We start from the raw sequence: 19,145 nt of genomic DNA on the forward strand, positions 1-19,145 counted from the left end.
TAAATCAGCCATAATTACATTTATATTCTTTTATTTATACAATTCATTCATATTTCTTTTAAAACAAATTACATATACATCCATTAGGAACGTCCACATGATTTAAACAAATCACTTCTGCTTTTTCAAAAATTATAAATACAACCATAAAAAACATCAATATCATTACACAAACTACTCCTACTTTTTGGCTGTCAGGGGTAGTTTTTGTAATTATATAAAAAATATGAATAATTTGTATAAATTAACCATAGATTAATGGTGTAAATATAAATTATGATCAGGACAATCACTTGGTTAAATTTTCTTTTAGAGAAGTTTTCATGACAAACTAATATCGTTTCATTTTTTCCCCAACTCAAGATCCCTCGAAATTTTAAAGCCATCTTCTCCCTTTTACCGGTAGTAAAAGCTTAAAACAAAATATTATTTCACTATAAGAAACTGAACTTTTCACTATGGTTAATTTCATAATTAGAAGCAAAAAATCATGATGGATACTAATTAACCACGATCGAACAACGGTTATTAGTCATTATTTTTACAAACAAGGCCAAAATATTTTCTACTGCTAAAAACTGTAGCAAATATTTTGGTCATATATAAAATCAATTGAAATTTAAACTTACTAGTATTTTTTAAGTCAGGATGATTTATAATATGAGCAATAGTCAGTGTTTAATCAATTCATAATTTTATAATAAAAATTTAAACCATTAGAGAAGAAGGAATAGGCAAAAAAGAAAATGTAACTTGTTTATGATTACATGAAGGAAAGTCAACTGAAATAGGTGCATTAGTTACAGTCTTGCAATGATGATTTACATGAATTGGTTAGTGTAATTAGGCAATACGTTGGCATTAGTTGTCTTTATGTTTGTTAGTTGTCTTAATTTACAAAGGTTTAGAGCAGACAGTGTCTACGCTCTCCATTTAGGTATAACAAAGGAATTTGTTTGTATTATGCATGTAAAAGAGGTAATTGAAGACCACGCATGTGTACAGTAATGCACCCACGTGCCGTATGAGGGTTTCCTTTTTAATTATCTTTTAATATTTTTCATTAATTATAAGGTTGTAAACAAAGCAAGTGGCGTGGCCCCATATGGACTGTTCTTGTAAATGTTACATTTCGTGTTTAATATATCCAACACTTAAATAATTATATTATACTAATTCTTTTTTAAGATAAATATATTATTCTTTTTTAAAATTTGGTGTAATTACACATAAATTTTTTTTACATAGAAAATTACATTTAATACTCTTTATATTTATTTCTGTCTGACAAATGGATCAACTATTTCATATATTTTTCTTACTCGCACTACGACCGTCAAAATGTCACAAACAGTATATAAAATAGCAGGGAATGCAACATGAATTTAAGAATTGTGCTGGTAGTCTGTCCTATTTTTACATTTAGTGAATGTGCATTGTTGAAGATTGTGACGCATAGAATAATTGAGCACAAATAATTCTTGTATTGCACTATAATTACACGCACGTCCATGCATCTTGATCTGACGTTTCACCTTCCGATCTGAAAATCTAGTGGTTGAGATATTTTGAAGGAAATGGATTAGCTACGATATATGTCGACTAGATGTTCCAGGTCAATTTTATATGTTAATATAAGAGTTATAGCTAGAGTGTATTATAGGGATAGTGGACTTCAAGAGAAGTTTGATTAGAAAATATTTGGAACCTGAGAAAGAAGAACAGATCGTTGGACTCATTGAAAGGTTTTCATGAGCCAAGAGGGTCCATGAGCCTCCGATGCTTAAATCAATTGGGTGCGATATCGAGGAGAAAGGTGAATAATATTCTTTTCAACTAAAAATGATGTATCATGGACCAATAAACTTTGGGATACTTATTATAGGACTAGCTATCCATACGGGTACTAATCCACGTGGCATGATCTCGGACTTCAAATGTTGAGTGATCAACGATTGTAACTCTGTGTTAATTGTTCGCTCTTTACATTATTTGTAAATTTACTCTTATTAAGACGGTGCAAAAATTGTAAATGACGAGATTGATATATAACCATAGACCTAAATAAAGTCGGAGAAATCAAAAAAAGAATACAATTAGAAATATATTTGTCACTAAAAATAAATAAATAGTCCAAATAAAAGGGGGAAAGGAGTGATGGCCAAAATAATTATAACAGCTAACTAGAAAGGATTCTTGAATGTTAGGTTGATCTTTGTTTTCAATTGTGAGGACACAAATTAAAATTTAAACATCTTAAGGACAAATCACATTCATGTTGCATTAAATTTCTGATAGGTAGAGAACATGTCAAGGAAAACATGTTCCAACCACTCTTCGTATTAATCAATAAATAATAATTTAAATCAACTTGGATTGGGCGAATTAAATGACCAAATTATTTAATATTTCATGTAAAATATTATAAAATTATGCTCTAGGGACCATTTGTCATCCCCCATGGTAGGAAAGTTGATGTTGCGTTTAGGCATATGAGGGACAACCATGTACTATTTAATAGCGAACGTGGTTGGTCATAGAATTTTGATTCTACCAATGTAATTATAAATTAAAAAAGAAAAGACAGAATAAATTAGAAATTTTTTATTGTCTTCTCCTTCTTCCCATTGTTATTTCTTGTTCAGAGTATTGAATATGAAAAAATAAATTATTTAAATTTGATTTAAACGAGCTGAATTAATCACGTAGCATGTTATTGATTGAATCCAGCTAGGACTAGAAATTTCCATGAAAGAAAATCCATCGACCCTATAATATATGTTATAAATTTCATCTGCATTCTTATTGGGAAGAAAATGGAATGGTGGATCAACTGGTTGAATGCGCCGCATCCTCTAATTTTGGACGATGATCAACTACGCTGCCCTACCTTTTTGTCGATGTTTTTGTACTTAAATGCTGCATGTACTTATTCTCGAACTACTTTGCATAATCACGTATCAATTTTTTGAACTAGTAATATCCTTTTTCTTTTATTTTAAAAAATAAAATAAAAAATGAGTAGGCTTTGTTTGGTTTCATAAGGTGAAAGAGGGGGGTTACTTAAATTTAATGGAGTGACTTTTCATTTTTTCTGAGAGAGAAAATAGGTATTTATATATTGTCTAAAACAGAAACCAACAAGTCCACATCGACTCTTAGGGGGTTCCAGGAGCCCACACTAAACATTCCTGCAGTTGGGGCAATATAGTGAACCACCTAATTCCCGATACGACGACAAGAAAAGTTGGAGCCTAATGTCTTAATATCCTTAACAATACTAGAGAAATCAAAAGAGGTAGATTGCAACTTGAGAATTAAAGGTTCACAATCCCCCTCGATGACAACCAAAGCGAATGGCCAAGCATACAGCCTCCCTGGCCGCCACTGCTTCGCTTCAACAACTTCAAGGGAAATCGATCGGGCAAAACGGCACGACGCCCAGAGTCCGACTTAGCCACCACTCTCAGTCCCGTTGGCAAAAGATGGTTTCTGAAAGTGTGCCAAGAAACGAATCACCCCTCGGACAACTCACGTGGCAGTTTTTTATCAGGGTCCCGTTGCTATTTTTGCATAGTCCCAACAAAGCATAAGGAAGAGGCAAAAATCGTCTCTGGGCAAGGCCCTCCAAACCTATCTAAACTGATCTTCAACACTCCCTCTTAGGTTGGAAATAACATTCCCAGTGAAGGTGTGACAGGTAAAGTGAGAGGAACAACACATTTATCACCCTTCATCGACAGCGGACAACCCCCAATAAAACTCCCAATCCTCTAGGGAAGTGGGGAGGGCATTACGGCAAGCTTTCCATCCAAATAAGCCAACATTAGGGGGGACAGAAAATTCCAAAAATGACGCCCCCAACTGTCTCATAGAACAAGCAAAATAATAAGCACTGCGAAATCTACCAACAAGTGCCATACTAGTAAATCTAGTATATTGGTAATATTTTTTTTATGATTTAATGGTATTTTTAATTCTATAAATTATAACTACTTGATAGTATAATTCTGTGACTGATTAAAGTAACAATATAATTCTTTATGTATAATTAAGTTGCTATCTTAATCAGTTACAAAATTAAAATATAAAAAAATTATAATTAAGGAACTCAAAATATGTGCAAACTCTAATCATTAAAATCTCGACCCCTCAATTATTATTATTATTAAAAATAAATAAATAATGAAAAAGAAAGAAAGAAACTGGTGAGAGTCTGAGTCAATACAAAAGGTACATCCAGGTGTGCAGGTAGACCACATTCAGAACCACGCAATCCTGTCCGCTTGAAACTCACGCGCTACACTCCCTGTTTTCGTCGGTGCGGAGCGCAAACCCATAGAAAAATCATCACCAACATTAAATAAGCAAACAGTGCTGCGCGCAGTGCACCACCCCCGCCGACACCAGATCAACGGTTACGGACAAGCCACGTGGCGGACAGATGGCCCAATGTTGAAAAGACGAGGTTGGCCCCATCCTTTTCACGACCGGTCGGGCAACTTGTTCAAAGAGGCTTGTAGGATTTCTTTTTTTAATTAATCGTAGTTTGATAATTAATTTTCATATTTAAAACATATTATAAATAAAAATAAAATTCAAATGACATATTACATTTTTTTTAAAAAAATAATTTAAAAATATTATCGATATATAGAAAAAATTAATATAATGATATCACAAAATCATTGTGTGCGAATTCAAAATATCTTTATTTTAAATATTAATATATATGAAAAAAAATCACGACCTAGAATAAATAGATATTTATATTTATATCTATAATATTTTTAGTATTATTTGCAGCATTTTTGTCGTAGAAGTGCGGGGGAGGAGATGTGGATGAAATTTGGACATAAAAATAAAGCGGGAAAACGATGGCGGGATATCCATATTTTGGTGTGCGAGGGAGAAAATGCCAACAACAATCAAACTGTCCAAAAACAAAAGGGATGTCTGAAATTTTAATTTAGTACGAATGTTGATACGAGGTTCGCATCTATACATACCAAAACATCCAAATGTTGCCAATTTTTTTGGGAAACTATTAAAGGATTTCAAGAAAGTTGTAACATTTATATGATTAAGATTCAATGGCATTATTTTATTTATACTGATCCTCGATTTATACTTGATTGATTGGAATTCAATCGTTCACGTCATTTTAACGTGACTGTTTTAAATGTACTTCTTTCACCCCAACTCTCCGGATGCTAAATACGTACTATCAACACCATTTACTTATATATTAAGTGGGTGTTTGCGAGGATTTAAAATAAATATTTATCAGCTTATTATCAAAAATAGCTCTAAGCAATCAATTTCTACAATTTATTGATAAAATTGTAAATATTAAGTCGCTTCTAAATACTTTCGAATCGATCCATTTGATGTGAACATCGACGAACTATAGTTGAAGTGTACCTATTACCTAATATGCTTCTAATATTCGTTCTTTGAGTCCACTACTTCGAAAACTGTACCGACTTGTTTATGTATTTACTTTCACTTTTTAATTTCTGGACTAATAATTAAAGTAAAAATATGTTTATTTATACGTATTTTTATCCAAAATATATTGATTTGACACTAGGGTCCAATCTATTCAGGAATATTGTTGTTATTTGTCAGAAACATGAAGGAGAGGAGATATGGAATTATTTACATGGGAGTGGAGTTGAGTTGCAACAATTCTTGAAAACAGCAAAATCAAATGAAACCGGTCAACGAACTTATCATTGGTTGTCTCACTAGGTTTAGAGCTTCAATATGATGCTAATTACATTTACTTTGGTTTTAATTAAAATAATTTCCTAAGTTTGTAAGACAACACTGAGCCTGGAAAATTTTTAAATAAGATTGGATTTGGCCGCAATTTGGACAAATTTATGGCGGAGTGAAATATATCTGGTGTGTGAGTGATATACCGTTCAACAAAAATACTTAATTACATAACAAGTTTTATTACATTTGTTTTATAATTGATTTGATTCGATTAAATTTAGTTCGGATAAGAATTTTTCAACTGGGCATAAACCTAAGATAGCTTCGATCCCAATCTGGTTAGGACGATTGCATAATTAATTGTGAAAGAACCGAATATTAGAATAGTAATTATATTGTTTAGATTTGCAATTTCAATGATCGATTATATAACTATAGATAGTAGTTAAGTTTCAGACCTGAAATCATGCCAAGTGATTTTGGTTTAATCGTATAATCGCATGTTGTAAATGTGCAAATTACCTTTTTTATGAAAAAAATTAGCAATTAACCACTTCCCCGTATTTTTAAAAAAATGCAACAATTTATCCCCTTGTATTTTTTAAAATGAAGCAATTTACCTCCCTAGACAAGGGGGTAAATTGCTATTTTTTATAGGGGTAATTTGCTAATTTGCAATATCACAGAAAGATAAATTGCATTAAACCCCTTTTATCAAATGTGGTTCTGCTATAATTTATTCATAAAAGTTATTTGCAAAAATGGATCAAAATGGTATAAAGAAAATTATGTTTGCACTCAAAACGTATATTTAACCCGTTCAATAGTTGAAAAGGTTAAAGTATATTTATTACGTTCATAGTATGAAAGATCGATAATCAACATAGCTCATGTGACTTCAATCGACCTAATCAAATCTAAATAATTAAAAATAAAAATCTGAAATTTGAAAGAGTATAATAATTGATCTGATTATGTAGAAAATTTAATTATTTTGTCCGATTAAAAATATTTATCTATTTCTTCCCCTGAAAAAAAGAAAAAGATATTACCAAAAAGCAGGTGGATAAGGGTGGAATGGTTTCTTACCAATTATTCATGTGATTAACTTGACACAAGGTTTTGTAAGTAGTTGAAGTAAATTTACTAAATTATATCTACATTTGTTAAAATTAAATCTAATTACGTAAATAGGGACTGTACTCCTAAAAGGATGTTGGTATAATTTATTTCGAAGATACTTTTGAAAAATTCTTCCCTAAAAAGAGGCCGTAACCGTAATTACAATTATAATATTTGGGAAAGTATTTGTAATTTCTGCAACAGATAGGGGTATTTGTGTAATTAAATATAATTTAAGGAGATATCGATGTAGTTTATTCTATTATTTTTAATAAGCTATGATTTGTATCAATTCTTCTTTTTCTTTTCTTTTTTATGAGTAGAGTAATGTGGAGAGAAGAAACTGTAATCCAAATCAGGTTTGACCAAAGTTGAAACTATTATTACATTTATAGTATATAATTTAAGAAAAATAATCAATTACGTAACAAGTGTATCACATTTATTATATAATAAATTTGATTTGGACAAATCTGATTGTAATAAAAAAATTTGATCCGAGGAGTCATTATGAATAGATTTAGGCAAAAGAAGATGGGATTTGTTATATACTAATGTAGGTGGTATGAGTGAGGGTCCGATAATAATTTGGGACTTGTCAATCTTTTCCAAATAAAAAGACTAAAACTAATAATAGAGTTAGAATTAGGACAAATTTTGGTGATGACAGACAGAGAGCTTGTTGAAAAATCATCCAAAATTCTTCTCTGCCGACACTCATGCAATAACAATTAATTGTCAATTTCCCCCTCAAATTATATCTTATTTTCCATAGTCCCTTTTACATTTAGGTGCTTTATTTGTCACACCTACTACCAACTATCTCATGCAATTTGTTTCCTTTTATTTTTTGAGGGCAAAGTAAGATATTTGCTTACGTAATTTTAGATTGTTAGTATTTTAATTTTATAATTTATTTTATTTACATATTTAGTATCTTTAGTGTTTATGATGTTATTAATAGACGTTTCATATTGATTGTAAATGAGGAGTTTGAGCAGTTTAAAGTCCACGGGTTCTCTCCTTAGCGAGGTGACTTTCTCAGAATAAAACATCAGACTTATATAAAGTTACAGTGGACAATATCTCAAACAATATGACAGCGAAAGCCATATTATTTAGTCTGATGATATAAATAAGTGTCTCAATGGTTGCAGATAAGGAGTTTGAGCGGCTAATGAGCTTCAGAGCCGCCTCTACCTAACGGGACACATTTTCAAGATAAAAATCATGATGTTAATGTAAGGCACAAATTGAGGTACAAGCCACGTCAATTCTTTAAGTATAACCCAATAGTTTAAGGCTCAAGATCCTATTTAAAGTCTTACATTCGAGTCCTAAATGTATGTGTGAGTAGGAACAATATGAGAATGTGTAAAAATAATGAAAATAAAATCTTAAAATCAGACAGTGTTATATATGAAATTTGAAATCCCAAATTTGTTGTAATTTAAGAATTATTGGGTTGTGTAGATAAAAGAGATACAACAACTATAGTGTAAATAAACATTAATGCTATGTGGGCCAGAAGAGGAAGAGGAAGGTAAGAAAGTTGTAAATATTCTGAATATGTTGTCAGAAAAGCATGTTATTGCCTTTCTACCATAAATGGATCAACACAGAAACCCATCTCCCACCATCAAATTAAAACCACTCCCTTATTATTTCAAAATGTCATAAAAAAACAATATTGCAAATTGACTTGCCATTTATTTATTTAATTGAGGTCTGATTTACTCTATTCCGTTTGGTGTAAGCATTTGTCTCAAAAAATAAAAAGAGTGAATATGTGGCTGCTGGGATTCGAGCCCAGGTCTCCACGGCCACAACGTGGAATTCTTACCACTAAACTACAGCCACTTTGTTGTTCAAACTTTATGATTAAATAAGATAAAGTCATCAAATTCCAAGAAGCATAGTGTAATGTGCTTAACCATATTTATAAAATATCCTTGGAAGTGTTAATTGAAAGAGAACTGGAAATGTAGCTAGAGCATGAAAAGGTTGCTTTTGAGGATTCCAACCCCCCCCATATTCCATTAAAAAACTTTTCACGTTGTGGAAATTAAGGCAATTCATAATAATGATAGAGTACCTGAAACCAATTAAGTATCCACCCAATCACTTCCTAATTGCTATTCTCAAGATTGATGGATGACCTTTGTGTGTGTGTATATATATATATATATTTTTCCTAATTAATTAGTTTCTTGATATATGTTCCATAAAATAAACAACATTGTCCTATAATTTTTTATAGTATATAAGCTTGCAAACATAATGGGTTTTTCACATATGTGAGACGTCCATTCTCCAATGGGTCAACCAAAAACAATAGTAAATAGAGATAATTCTCTCTTGAAATTTGGTATAACTATACATAAATATTTTATAATTTAAAAAAATTATATATAGTATTGTTGACGTTTGTTGGTATCAGCAAAATAATGGAATGAAAATCCATACTTACCCTCATCAATCTCTATTGTTGACTTATTATATGCACACTAAACCCTAGGGTCTATGCGTTCCATGGTCTTTCATTTGTGAATAGTAATAATTTGATTGTTATATAAAAGAGTTATATCTCGATCTTTTTATTTACATTTTTGAGGGGTGTAAGAAAAATAGCAAGAACAAAAGTTTAGTACGTAGAATGGTGGTATCAAACAATTTATAGGTTTTGTGTATTACATCTTCATTTAGTTAAAAAGTTAGGGGAAAACAATATGATTAAACCCACAGAAGGAGAAGAAGAAGCTGTTGTAGGAAAAGAGAGGATTAGGTAGTTGGAAGAGAAGCAGCTTTAGTACAAAGTGTAACCACCTTGAGGTAATAACAACGACAAAAGACGACATATAACCACTGCCACCGGCAGCACTGCTCCTCTTTATGATCCTCGTAAAGTCGCAAACCAACCCCGAAAAGCGTTGTTTGCTGTAAACTTAGACGATGTCGTACAATAATTTAGTTTCATATTTAAGTCCATTTAAATTGAGTTTGATGGGCTGACTGTATTTATTTCCTTTTTTGCAGCGTTTTATTTATTAAATATTAAATGATTCACTTAAATACTTTTGGACAGGCGGGACGTTTAATATTATACTTAAATTTATTGAAATGGACCCTAATTTCTTGATGGACAACGTTTGTTGTTCAGTTGGAGGTTTCACTCAGTGTCAGTGTCGGCCCAGCAAAGTGTTTTGGTTTCACAATTTATAACCACTTCCAAGTAATGGCCCAGCCCAATCAAAAGCCAGGTTGAACTCTTTATATATCAAAATTTGCTGAATTACAGACAAATGATCATGACAACATTGTTTACCACAAGCTTTCCTTCTTAGTCACAAAAAATGGCCATGTTCAGACATCCTTTCCTAGCTTGTCCCAAATTAAGAATTAGCATAGCACTATATTTTTCTTGAAATGAGTATTTTCCCTTCTTTGGCCTTATTATACTAATATTTTAAAATAAACAAAAGAAAAGGGAGTAATTATCTTAGAATTGTGAGTATGATAAGTACAGGTGGCACTGAAAATTAATGAAATCAGGCAAAAATCAGTAGATGTCGACATTGACACATGTTGAGATGTGGCAGCACGTGAATAGTTTCCTTCGTTTCCGGTCTCTTTCTCTTTCCAATTCCTTTTCAAGATTACCACTTTGATTTCTTCGAAATTCGCTTCATGTCCTTCTAATTTCTGATGTCTATGGATAACAGTTGTCACCATCCAACTGGATGCACCAGATGAAATCAGATATAGCTTTGGATTTTTTTTTTACGACATTTATAATTGTTATTGTTGATTGTGTATAGTAATTATGTTAAATCATTGTTAATTAATTAATATTCTGATGTAATGATGTGTTATTTTTATTATAACATTTTCCAGAACACACATATACTATATATATATTTTGTAAGTTTAGAAGCAATAATTGGAATTTCGATCCCTAGTTTATTTCTATAATATTATGTGTTGTCGCATCAATTTTTTGTGATCCCAAAACGCTCTTCGACTTTCAAGTTTTACAAACTTAATTGCTCTATTGATATATTTTATATTCTTCATTTTTATTTATTAATTTATAATATATTTTAAAATTTTGAAAATTATTTATTATATACACTGATTAAAAATGGCGTGCCACACAACTCATAATGAAACTATCGCGATTACGAACGCACAACTAAAAACTACCATTTGTGTAGTCGTCATCGATCATTCATTGAATTAGTAAACCAGAAGGCATAATTAGGCAGTTAGCTTAGCTGAGATATTAAGTTCACTTGATAATCTCTCATTAAAGATATTAATAATTGCACAATACCAATTAATATACGGTGCATTTATTAATTTTAAAATATATTTTTTAATTTAAAATTACCAACATATTTAATTTGATGAATCATATTTATCAAGATAAAAAAAAGGGACAATTACACTCCGTCAAAACAATATCACCCTCATACGTCTTTATACATTAATGCATGAGGATAATTTAGCCCTATGCGTCTTCGCGCATTAATATATTAGCATAATCTAGCTAGAAAAAAATTATTTGATCTGTTGTAAATTAGTATAAATCAATCAAAAGTAAATATTAATTTTTATTTAAATTATTTTTTTATTAATATCAATAAATTTAATAAATTGACGAATAAAAAAACTTATTTGTTAGATGTAAGTAAACTTCAAAGGTACTACATTATGTATTTACACCAAATTAAAGGGAATATAGTGTAATTATCTAAAAAAGAAAAAACAAAAAACAAAGACCCAAACCCTCGTTCAGACACAAGAAGTTATACTGAAGTAATTAATTTACGCACGTATATTACATCACATGAACACACCTCAAATTCACACTCATCGGAGGTAGAAAAGCAAACTTCATAATTACATATGCTTCACTCGATCGATACATCCATCCCTTGCCATCATGATTTCCATATATAGTACTGAAATTAGAATCATCATCACTACTTGACACACACTTTGTTATTTATTCGAAATATAGACGACGATCGACGGTTGTGGTGGTGGTGGTGGTTAAAAGAGGTGGTGGTGCTTCTTTCCCTCAGCCTTCTCTTCTTCCTCCTTAGCTTCCTTCTTCTCGTGATGCTCATGGAACACATACCCACCGGCTCCCACCGCTGCCGCTGCCGCTATCTCCTCCTCTATTTTGTGCCTGTGCTTGTGCTCCGGATCCTTCTTCGCCTCATGCTTCTCGTACTGATCATCATTTCCATCAACAATATCATCACGCGCGCGTTGATTAACGATTTATATTGGGCATTTATTAGGATTTTGCAAAAATTAGGGTTCATGAAGAAAAACAAACAACGTACGTACCAAGGCAAAAGCACCGGCAGCAGCAGCTCCCATCTCGCCGAGGTGTTCCTTATGCTTGTGGTGCTTCTTCTCCTTCTCATACTCATCAATCTTATCCTGGTCAGGGACGTTGAATCCAACGGTTTCTGTAGTCTCATAGTACTCACCGGGGCCGCCGCTGCCGTAGGCGGTTTCCGAGTATGTCACCGCCTCGACGGGCTTCTCCTCCTCGTTGTGGTGGTGGAAGAGGTGGTGGTGGTGCTTCTCTTCAGCCATGTTGAAGATTGAACTGATCTTAATTTGTGTATACAAAGAGATTTAACACTGCACTAGTTAGTTACTTTGTGACTTGTGTTGAAAAATAGAGGCCAAATATGGCAGTATTTATAAGTGCGGAGTTGCATCGTCCAGGGTATAAAATATCGGCAAAATTGCAATGTTGTTCCCACAAGAATGAAACATTTCAATTTTGATCCTGCATTTTATAAAATTTTAGTTTTGACCCCAATTCATGTTTAAATTTGCACTATTAGTCAAAAAAATATATCAAATTTAGTTTTTTTTTTTACTCCACCATTAAAAACTAAAAGCATAACACGTGTTCTTCATGTAGCCAGTGATTTTTTATTTTTTAATTTTTATAATGACCCTTCCTCATATACATGTTAAAAACCAAATCAATAGTTACAACAGTAAAAGAATTCCAGTGTCCCTAAATCATTTGTTGGTCTTTTCGGAAACCTCTCGAAACCTATTCAATTTTTGCATAAAACACTTGAAAGACGAAAATTTCGCGAGAATTTATAGTGGATAAGAGATGATTTAGAACTTAGTAATTCTTTTCACTATTATGGTGGTTGATATTGGGTTTTTATTACATGCATGCATGTGAGCGTTCCGCCATGAACCTTCTAAAAATCACTAACTAATGACCATATGAATAACACGTGGGTTGTGCCATTAATTAGAAGACTCTAAAGGTACGTTAAAATCAAATTTTATAAAATATGGGATCAAAATTGAAATTGCCCAATCTTAGAAGACTAATATTGAAATGTTGCCTAAAATATGGGACATAGTTGGATGCATGAATGGAGAATTAGTTGGAGTTGGAGGGTTGGGATGTTCCCACATTTCACGGATTTGTATCTAGGCCTCACAGCAACTGGATCCGAATTAACTCAGGAGATGCTCATTCTTGAAATCTTTAGCTACCAAAAATACCAAGGAATATACTTCATATTCCCAGAAAATGGTGTAGCATCTTGTATTCTATTTAATATATATATATATATATATATAAAATGCACATATTATATATATATATACATATTTTTAATATTATTAAATAAAATATTTGATGCAATATCATTTTGCAATGAAAGATTCAATTTTTGATGGAAAACTACGGGTACCCAATATTTTACTTTTGGGTTAAATACAATTGACCCCCTTACAATATATGAAATGAGTAAATACCCTTCTGTAAAATTTTTTTTTAGTAAATTATCTTCTGTGTTTCATTTTTCATAGCAATGGTTTTGATAGAGGATAATTTGTTTCATTTTTCAAAACACAAGGAGTAATTTACTATTTTATTTTTCACAAATTTTTTTTTATTCATTTAGAAGTAATTACATTTTTTCCTTTTACTTATTCTATTTTTGCAATGAGTCTTTAGTTTCACGAGTTATGGAAAACATTAAGTATTCATTAATTATGGAAAAAATAAATAAATCGGGAGGGAATTAGAGAAGAGAAGAAATTAATTAGTGGTTGAATAGTTAATTAATTGGATGGGCAAATGGCAAATGGAGAGTGGGCGGATATATGGGTAGAACATAGAAGATGTAGCATAGCAACCACATAGTCAGTATATAGACATGTCAAGACTTGAATGCTTCGGCGTGTTAGATTTATATGTATGTATGGTCGGCATCTCTATATATTAGCTTTTTAATGCATTCATTAATCACTTTTTTAATTAGTTTAGACTTTATACCCTTTGCCGACGTAATTAATTACTCTTCTTTTTGGGTTCTTTCCTTCCATTTTTCTTCCACTTTTGGTATCCATCTCTCATATTTCACATCATTACAGTTTGGAGCTTAATCAGTGGGCTTATCCCTTATAAGTCTTAAGGCTTCCACCTGCGTTCTATAGTGAAATATTTTGTCAAAATAAAATTTTAAGACTTATATAAAGTCAGAATGGACGATACACTGTGCAATGAAAAAACGATCAGGCGAAATTATTTGGTGTCTTATGTGGAAATGCGGTTATGTGTTCATGAGTTCATCCCAAATTTTTCGTTTGAGGGCTAATGGTTTTGTCACTGGTCCGTAATAGGCCATATATCGTAACAACATGCAATAAACAAATATTATTTATCTATAACATGCCATATAAAAGCGCTTAAAATGCGTAACAACAGCACATTTAAACTACAAATTACAATGAAAAAAAACAAGTAATAACAAATTTACCTATATATAAAGTAGGACATATATCGTATATCTGATGGTACTCGAACTCATAACCTTATATTTATTTACTGAATCACAGCTTTAACCATCGTGCCAAAATTTTTGATTGAGTTAATTTTTCTTAAAAAAATTAAAATTCCTACCAAGGCATAGGCTTCTCCCATAGTCTCAAGGGATTTTGAGTCTGTATTCTCTAATTTTGTCCATAAAATCTGATATAACTTACAAAGTTTAGATAACCCCAACTTAATATCCTATATATGCTAATTGTAATACTAAAATTTTTATTCAACATTTGATTCCAAAAATATCATAGCTAAAATTTAAAAACTATAGGGATTTTAATAAATTTCTCTTCCTTCACAATTATTATTATTACTACTACTACTATTAGTGAACCTATAGGGAGTTGTCCTCATGAATTATGAAAGGTTTATTAGTGAACTTTGGGAGATATATTTTAGTATTTGAATATTAATATTTTTATATTATTTCTGAAAGAGAAAAATGGTATTTTAGAAAATATGCACATTTAGTGTACCGAATTCAAATCCTATGAAGGAAATATATAAAAATAAATAAATAAATAATTTTGAAGAATAGAATGAATAATGTGGGGAAGTAGCTTAAGTGAAATGACACGTTGTTGAGTGTTCTCACATCAAGAATTGACTTGTGAGATGTTACAGCCCTTCCCATATCTTTGGTTTTAACATTATTAATGGATGTCGGCAACGTTCCTATTTATACACTCAAAGTGCAGAGTCGTTCACCCACTCATGCCCACAATATTCTGCTCCCACTGGGGGGAAGATAACAAGAAAACAATTCCTAATTTGTATCTGGCGTCTACATAAAAATAGGTTAAATGTATTTTACCCCTCTATAATAATTTTAATATTTAAAAAAAAATTCCATTTTTTTAAAAAATAAATAAATAAAATACCCTTTTAAAACATAAACTAGGCAAAAAAAACCACTCGAAGCTGGATGTGTTGTCCACAAAAATATTTTTATTTATCAATCGTTAGATACTTGATATAAATTAAGTCTATATTTAAGTAATATAAATCTAACATCCAAATTTATCAAATTAATCCAAAAGTTCAAATTTAACCTAACAAATGTATGGTCTATATTTTTTTTTGATCAGTGGTTCAGAGTTAACTATTTATTTATACAAATAATATATATGTATATTTTCATGTTTATTTTACACAAAATATAATAAAAAGTAATTTACCTCAATCAATTGCATTTGCATCTGGCTTCTGAAAAGCAGTGTAATTAGTGCCAAAAGTCGTGAGACAAGACTCCTCTTACTTGAAAAGGGATGATGATAGTAGTGTATGATGTGATGATGTCGCGTTTGAAAAAGTAGGAGGTCCCTTCCATAAACTCCTCATTGCTGGGTAGGAACCGTAGGATTAATAATGCGCTTTTGATTTCGTTTCCGTAGCAACTTTTCGTGTTACCCATTATGGGTTTTAAATTACATCATGTGAATCGTAACTGTCGGAAGCAACAAGAGTCGCAACCGCGACTTCTAGGCAATTGGGCGGAAGACCAAAACGCGCGACAGACTACTTATAGGCAAGGCGAAAAAGCCTGTTTTCCGTTGCCGGGACTCGAACCCGGGTCTCTCGGGTGAGAGCCGAGTATCCTAACCATCTAGACTACAACGGAGTTGTAATTTGATCTTTTTATCTTAATAATGGAAGCCCCTTGGAGTTGGGGCTAATGAGTGAGATTAATCCATCAATTAGTGTTTACAGTTGCTAGGGTTGATAGGAAAAATTTTAAAACCGCTCAAATTGCCAATTAATCGAATTGACCTATTTATTATAATTTTAATTTTTTATGTATTTGACTTTAATTATGCTGGTCGCATTTTGTTAGCTTGTTAAATTTTATTAGCTTTTTAACTAGTTTCAACGTCTTATGTTCTATGTAAGTGTTAAACCATCAAAATAGCATCAAACCACACTTTTGATTTGGTTTTGGAGATGGCAATTTGAAAAATTATTACATAAAGCCACCAATGATAATTCAATCAAACTGCACCATGATCCCCCCTAGATTTACCATTATTTTTACCTTGAAATATACCATTATGCTCTTCGTGTGGTTGTAAGGTCTATATCCCTTGTCTTTTCCCATAATCTCGTCAATGGATGTAAACTTCAACAAAAAAAAAAATGACTGAAATTGCGAAAGTTAAAAAGATACAAGACGGAATGCTACCTATAAAATTGAAAGATGAAAACAACAAATAATTTAAATTACGACGCCAAAAATACATTTAAACCAAATGAAAACATACTAAGATGATATCTAAAGTTTTTACAAGAATTAATAAACGTTAAAGTCCTCGCACTGCATCATTCTCATCATCATATAAAGTCCCACAACAATTAAAGTGATCACATGCATACAAGTTACAATGTTAAATTTCCTCATCGCACCCCCAAATTGTATCACAAAGAAATTCCAATATCTGAAGCTACCGAAAGTTGCTCTCATCCTCATCACATCCATCTATCAATACCAATTAAAAATCCCACACAAAATTATTCTATTTCCATTTTTGAACTTTATACAAAAAAAAAAAAAAATTGCTTAATTATTTAAGTCCGTTCAAATTTTAAGCCCATTTGATGATTGCCCAATTTTTCATTCATATTTCTTTCCCTAATTTTTTCCTCCACTTTTTTCTATTTTCTTTCTTTTCTCTTTTACCGCCTTCTATTTCCTCCCTTATGCATTTTTAATAATATATTTAATGTCCATAACCCGCCATTAGCCTTTGTTGGATTAAGTATTTTCTTGCCAAAGTACTATATATGTTCTTATTATTTAATTTATTTAAAATTGTGAAAAGTGTTGGTGGTTTATAATGCATAATGTTGGTCTTTCTTGATTGTTACATAAAAACACTTATATTATTTTTTATTTTTGTTAATCTCAACGTCTTATTTTCGTTATAAATATTAAAACAACTCAAAACTGTACAAAATCGTACCTTTGATTTTGATTTTAAAAATAACAATTTCAAAAATTATTTATAAAATCAATAATAACAATTCAACTTGAAAATAACTTTGAAAAAACTGAAATCGCAACATGAGCACTCCTAATTTGTAAAATCGAGATTTTTGTGAACAGTCCTTCAATTCAAAGGGGCCAACAGCTATTCTTTTGATAGTGTAACTGGTAGAAGATCAAAAGCGTTGCGACTTTCTTGGCAACTGGGGGGAAGAACAAAACACGTGATGCTAATTCTAGGCCAAAAGGGTATTTCCGTTGCCGGGACTCGAACCCGGGTCTTTCGGGTGAGAGCCGAATATCCTAACCATCTAGACTACAACGGAATTATTACTTCTACCTCATTCCTTTTCATAAATTTTTAGTTTACGTAAGATTAAAAAAACTGAATTTTTAGTTTAATTTATTTTTAGTAAGATAAAAAAAACTCTGAAGTTAAGTTTAATTTATTTTTAGTAAGATAAAATAAAATTCTGAATTTTAGTTTAATTTATTGTTAATAAGGAAAAAAAAATTGACAGTAGACGTAAACTATGTATAATGTGTACACAAAAGCATGAATCGCCAAATAGGCTTTTCTCATTCTCTGTATTAGCCTAAATTACACTTGTATTATTATTTTTTGTAGTACAAATACGGCAAATTGTAATTTATCTACTTGTGATGCAAAAAATTGGTGTGAGTGAAATTTTTATATTAGTATAGCGGATGAGAAATAGAATTTGAGTAGGGATGGTTGAAAATATATAAAGACATTTTTGGTAAATTAAAAAAGATGTATTGCGGTGTAAGTAATTGCTACTTGTGAGTGAGAAATAAGTTTTTTGTTTTTTTATCTAGATATAAAATATATTAATAAAATAGAAAAAAAAATTTAAATTTCTTCTCCAACACCCCCCTTCCGCCAACACCTCTCCCCTCATCCCGTTATAGCCCCCCTAATCACCCTTACCCCTCCCCCTAACCGCCACTCTCCACCCTCATAGAGCTCCCGTCACCGCCCCCGCCCGCCCGCCCACCCACCCGTATCCTCTAGCAAATTTTATCATTCAATTTTATAGTTATTATACTATTACTTTAATAAAAAAATTATATAAATCACATGCAACTCACATGTTCATGCATTACTAGTATAATAAAGCATGCTAATTAACTCGATATCCTCATTACAACTTATAGTTTGTTACAAGAATACATGTCTTAGAATTTCATGGCCCTAAAAATCCTTAAAGATCACCGCATCATTCTGAATCATCATATAATTAAAGTCCCATATATGACGATAAAAGTGATCACATGCATACAACTTACAATGTTAAATTTCCTCATCACACCTCCAAATTGTATCACAAAGAAATTCCAATGTCTGAAGCTACCGAAAGTTGGACTGATCTTCATCACATCCATCCATTAAACCAATTAAAGTTTCAA

General features: G+C 31.6%; 1 protein-coding gene and 3 non-coding genes across 4 annotated transcripts; all 4 read right to left on the reverse strand.

The window, feature by feature from the left end:
• Positions 1-8,634: 8,634 nt before the first annotated feature.
• Positions 8,635-8,706, reverse strand: TRNAH-GUG (transfer RNA histidin (anticodon GUG)). The gene has a single exon. It is a non-coding gene; the product is annotated as a tRNA-His (tRNA).
• Positions 8,707-11,654: 2,948 nt separating this feature from the next.
• On the reverse strand, positions 11,655-12,546 carry LOC105179370 (abscisic stress-ripening protein 5). Its single transcript, XM_011102980.3, has 2 exons — positions 12,205-12,546; positions 11,655-12,084 (listed from the first exon to the last, which is right to left on the reverse strand). The coding sequence occupies exons 1-2, from the start codon at positions 12,457-12,459 to the stop codon at positions 11,902-11,904; spliced, it is 438 nt and encodes a 145-aa protein (XP_011101282.1). The 5' UTR covers positions 12,460-12,546; the 3' UTR covers positions 11,655-11,901.
• Positions 12,547-16,282: 3,736 nt separating this feature from the next.
• TRNAE-CUC (transfer RNA glutamic acid (anticodon CUC)) lies at positions 16,283-16,355 on the reverse strand. Its single transcript has one exon. It is a non-coding gene; the product is annotated as a tRNA-Glu (tRNA).
• Positions 16,356-17,967: 1,612 nt separating this feature from the next.
• TRNAE-CUC (transfer RNA glutamic acid (anticodon CUC)) lies at positions 17,968-18,040 on the reverse strand. Its single transcript has one exon. It is a non-coding gene; the product is annotated as a tRNA-Glu (tRNA).
• Positions 18,041-19,145: the final 1,105 nt, after the last annotated feature.

Source organism: Sesamum indicum, linkage group LG2 (assembly GCF_026168435.1).
Source record: "Sesamum indicum cultivar Baizhima isolate 11 linkage group LG2, ASM2616843v1, whole genome shotgun sequence".
Lineage (NCBI taxonomy): Eukaryota > Viridiplantae > Streptophyta > Magnoliopsida > Lamiales > Pedaliaceae > Sesamum > Sesamum indicum.

Excerpts from the sequence above, each read along its gene's own strand:
- LOC105179370 (XM_011102980.3), bottom strand. The coding sequence starts at position 12,459 with ATGGCTGAAGAGAAGCACCACCACCACCTCTTCCACCACCACAACGAG. Across the intron at positions 12,085-12,204 it reads CTGCCGGTGCTTTTGCCTTG|TACGAGAAGCATGAGGCGAA; the intron begins GTACGTACGTTG and ends AATGATGATCAG.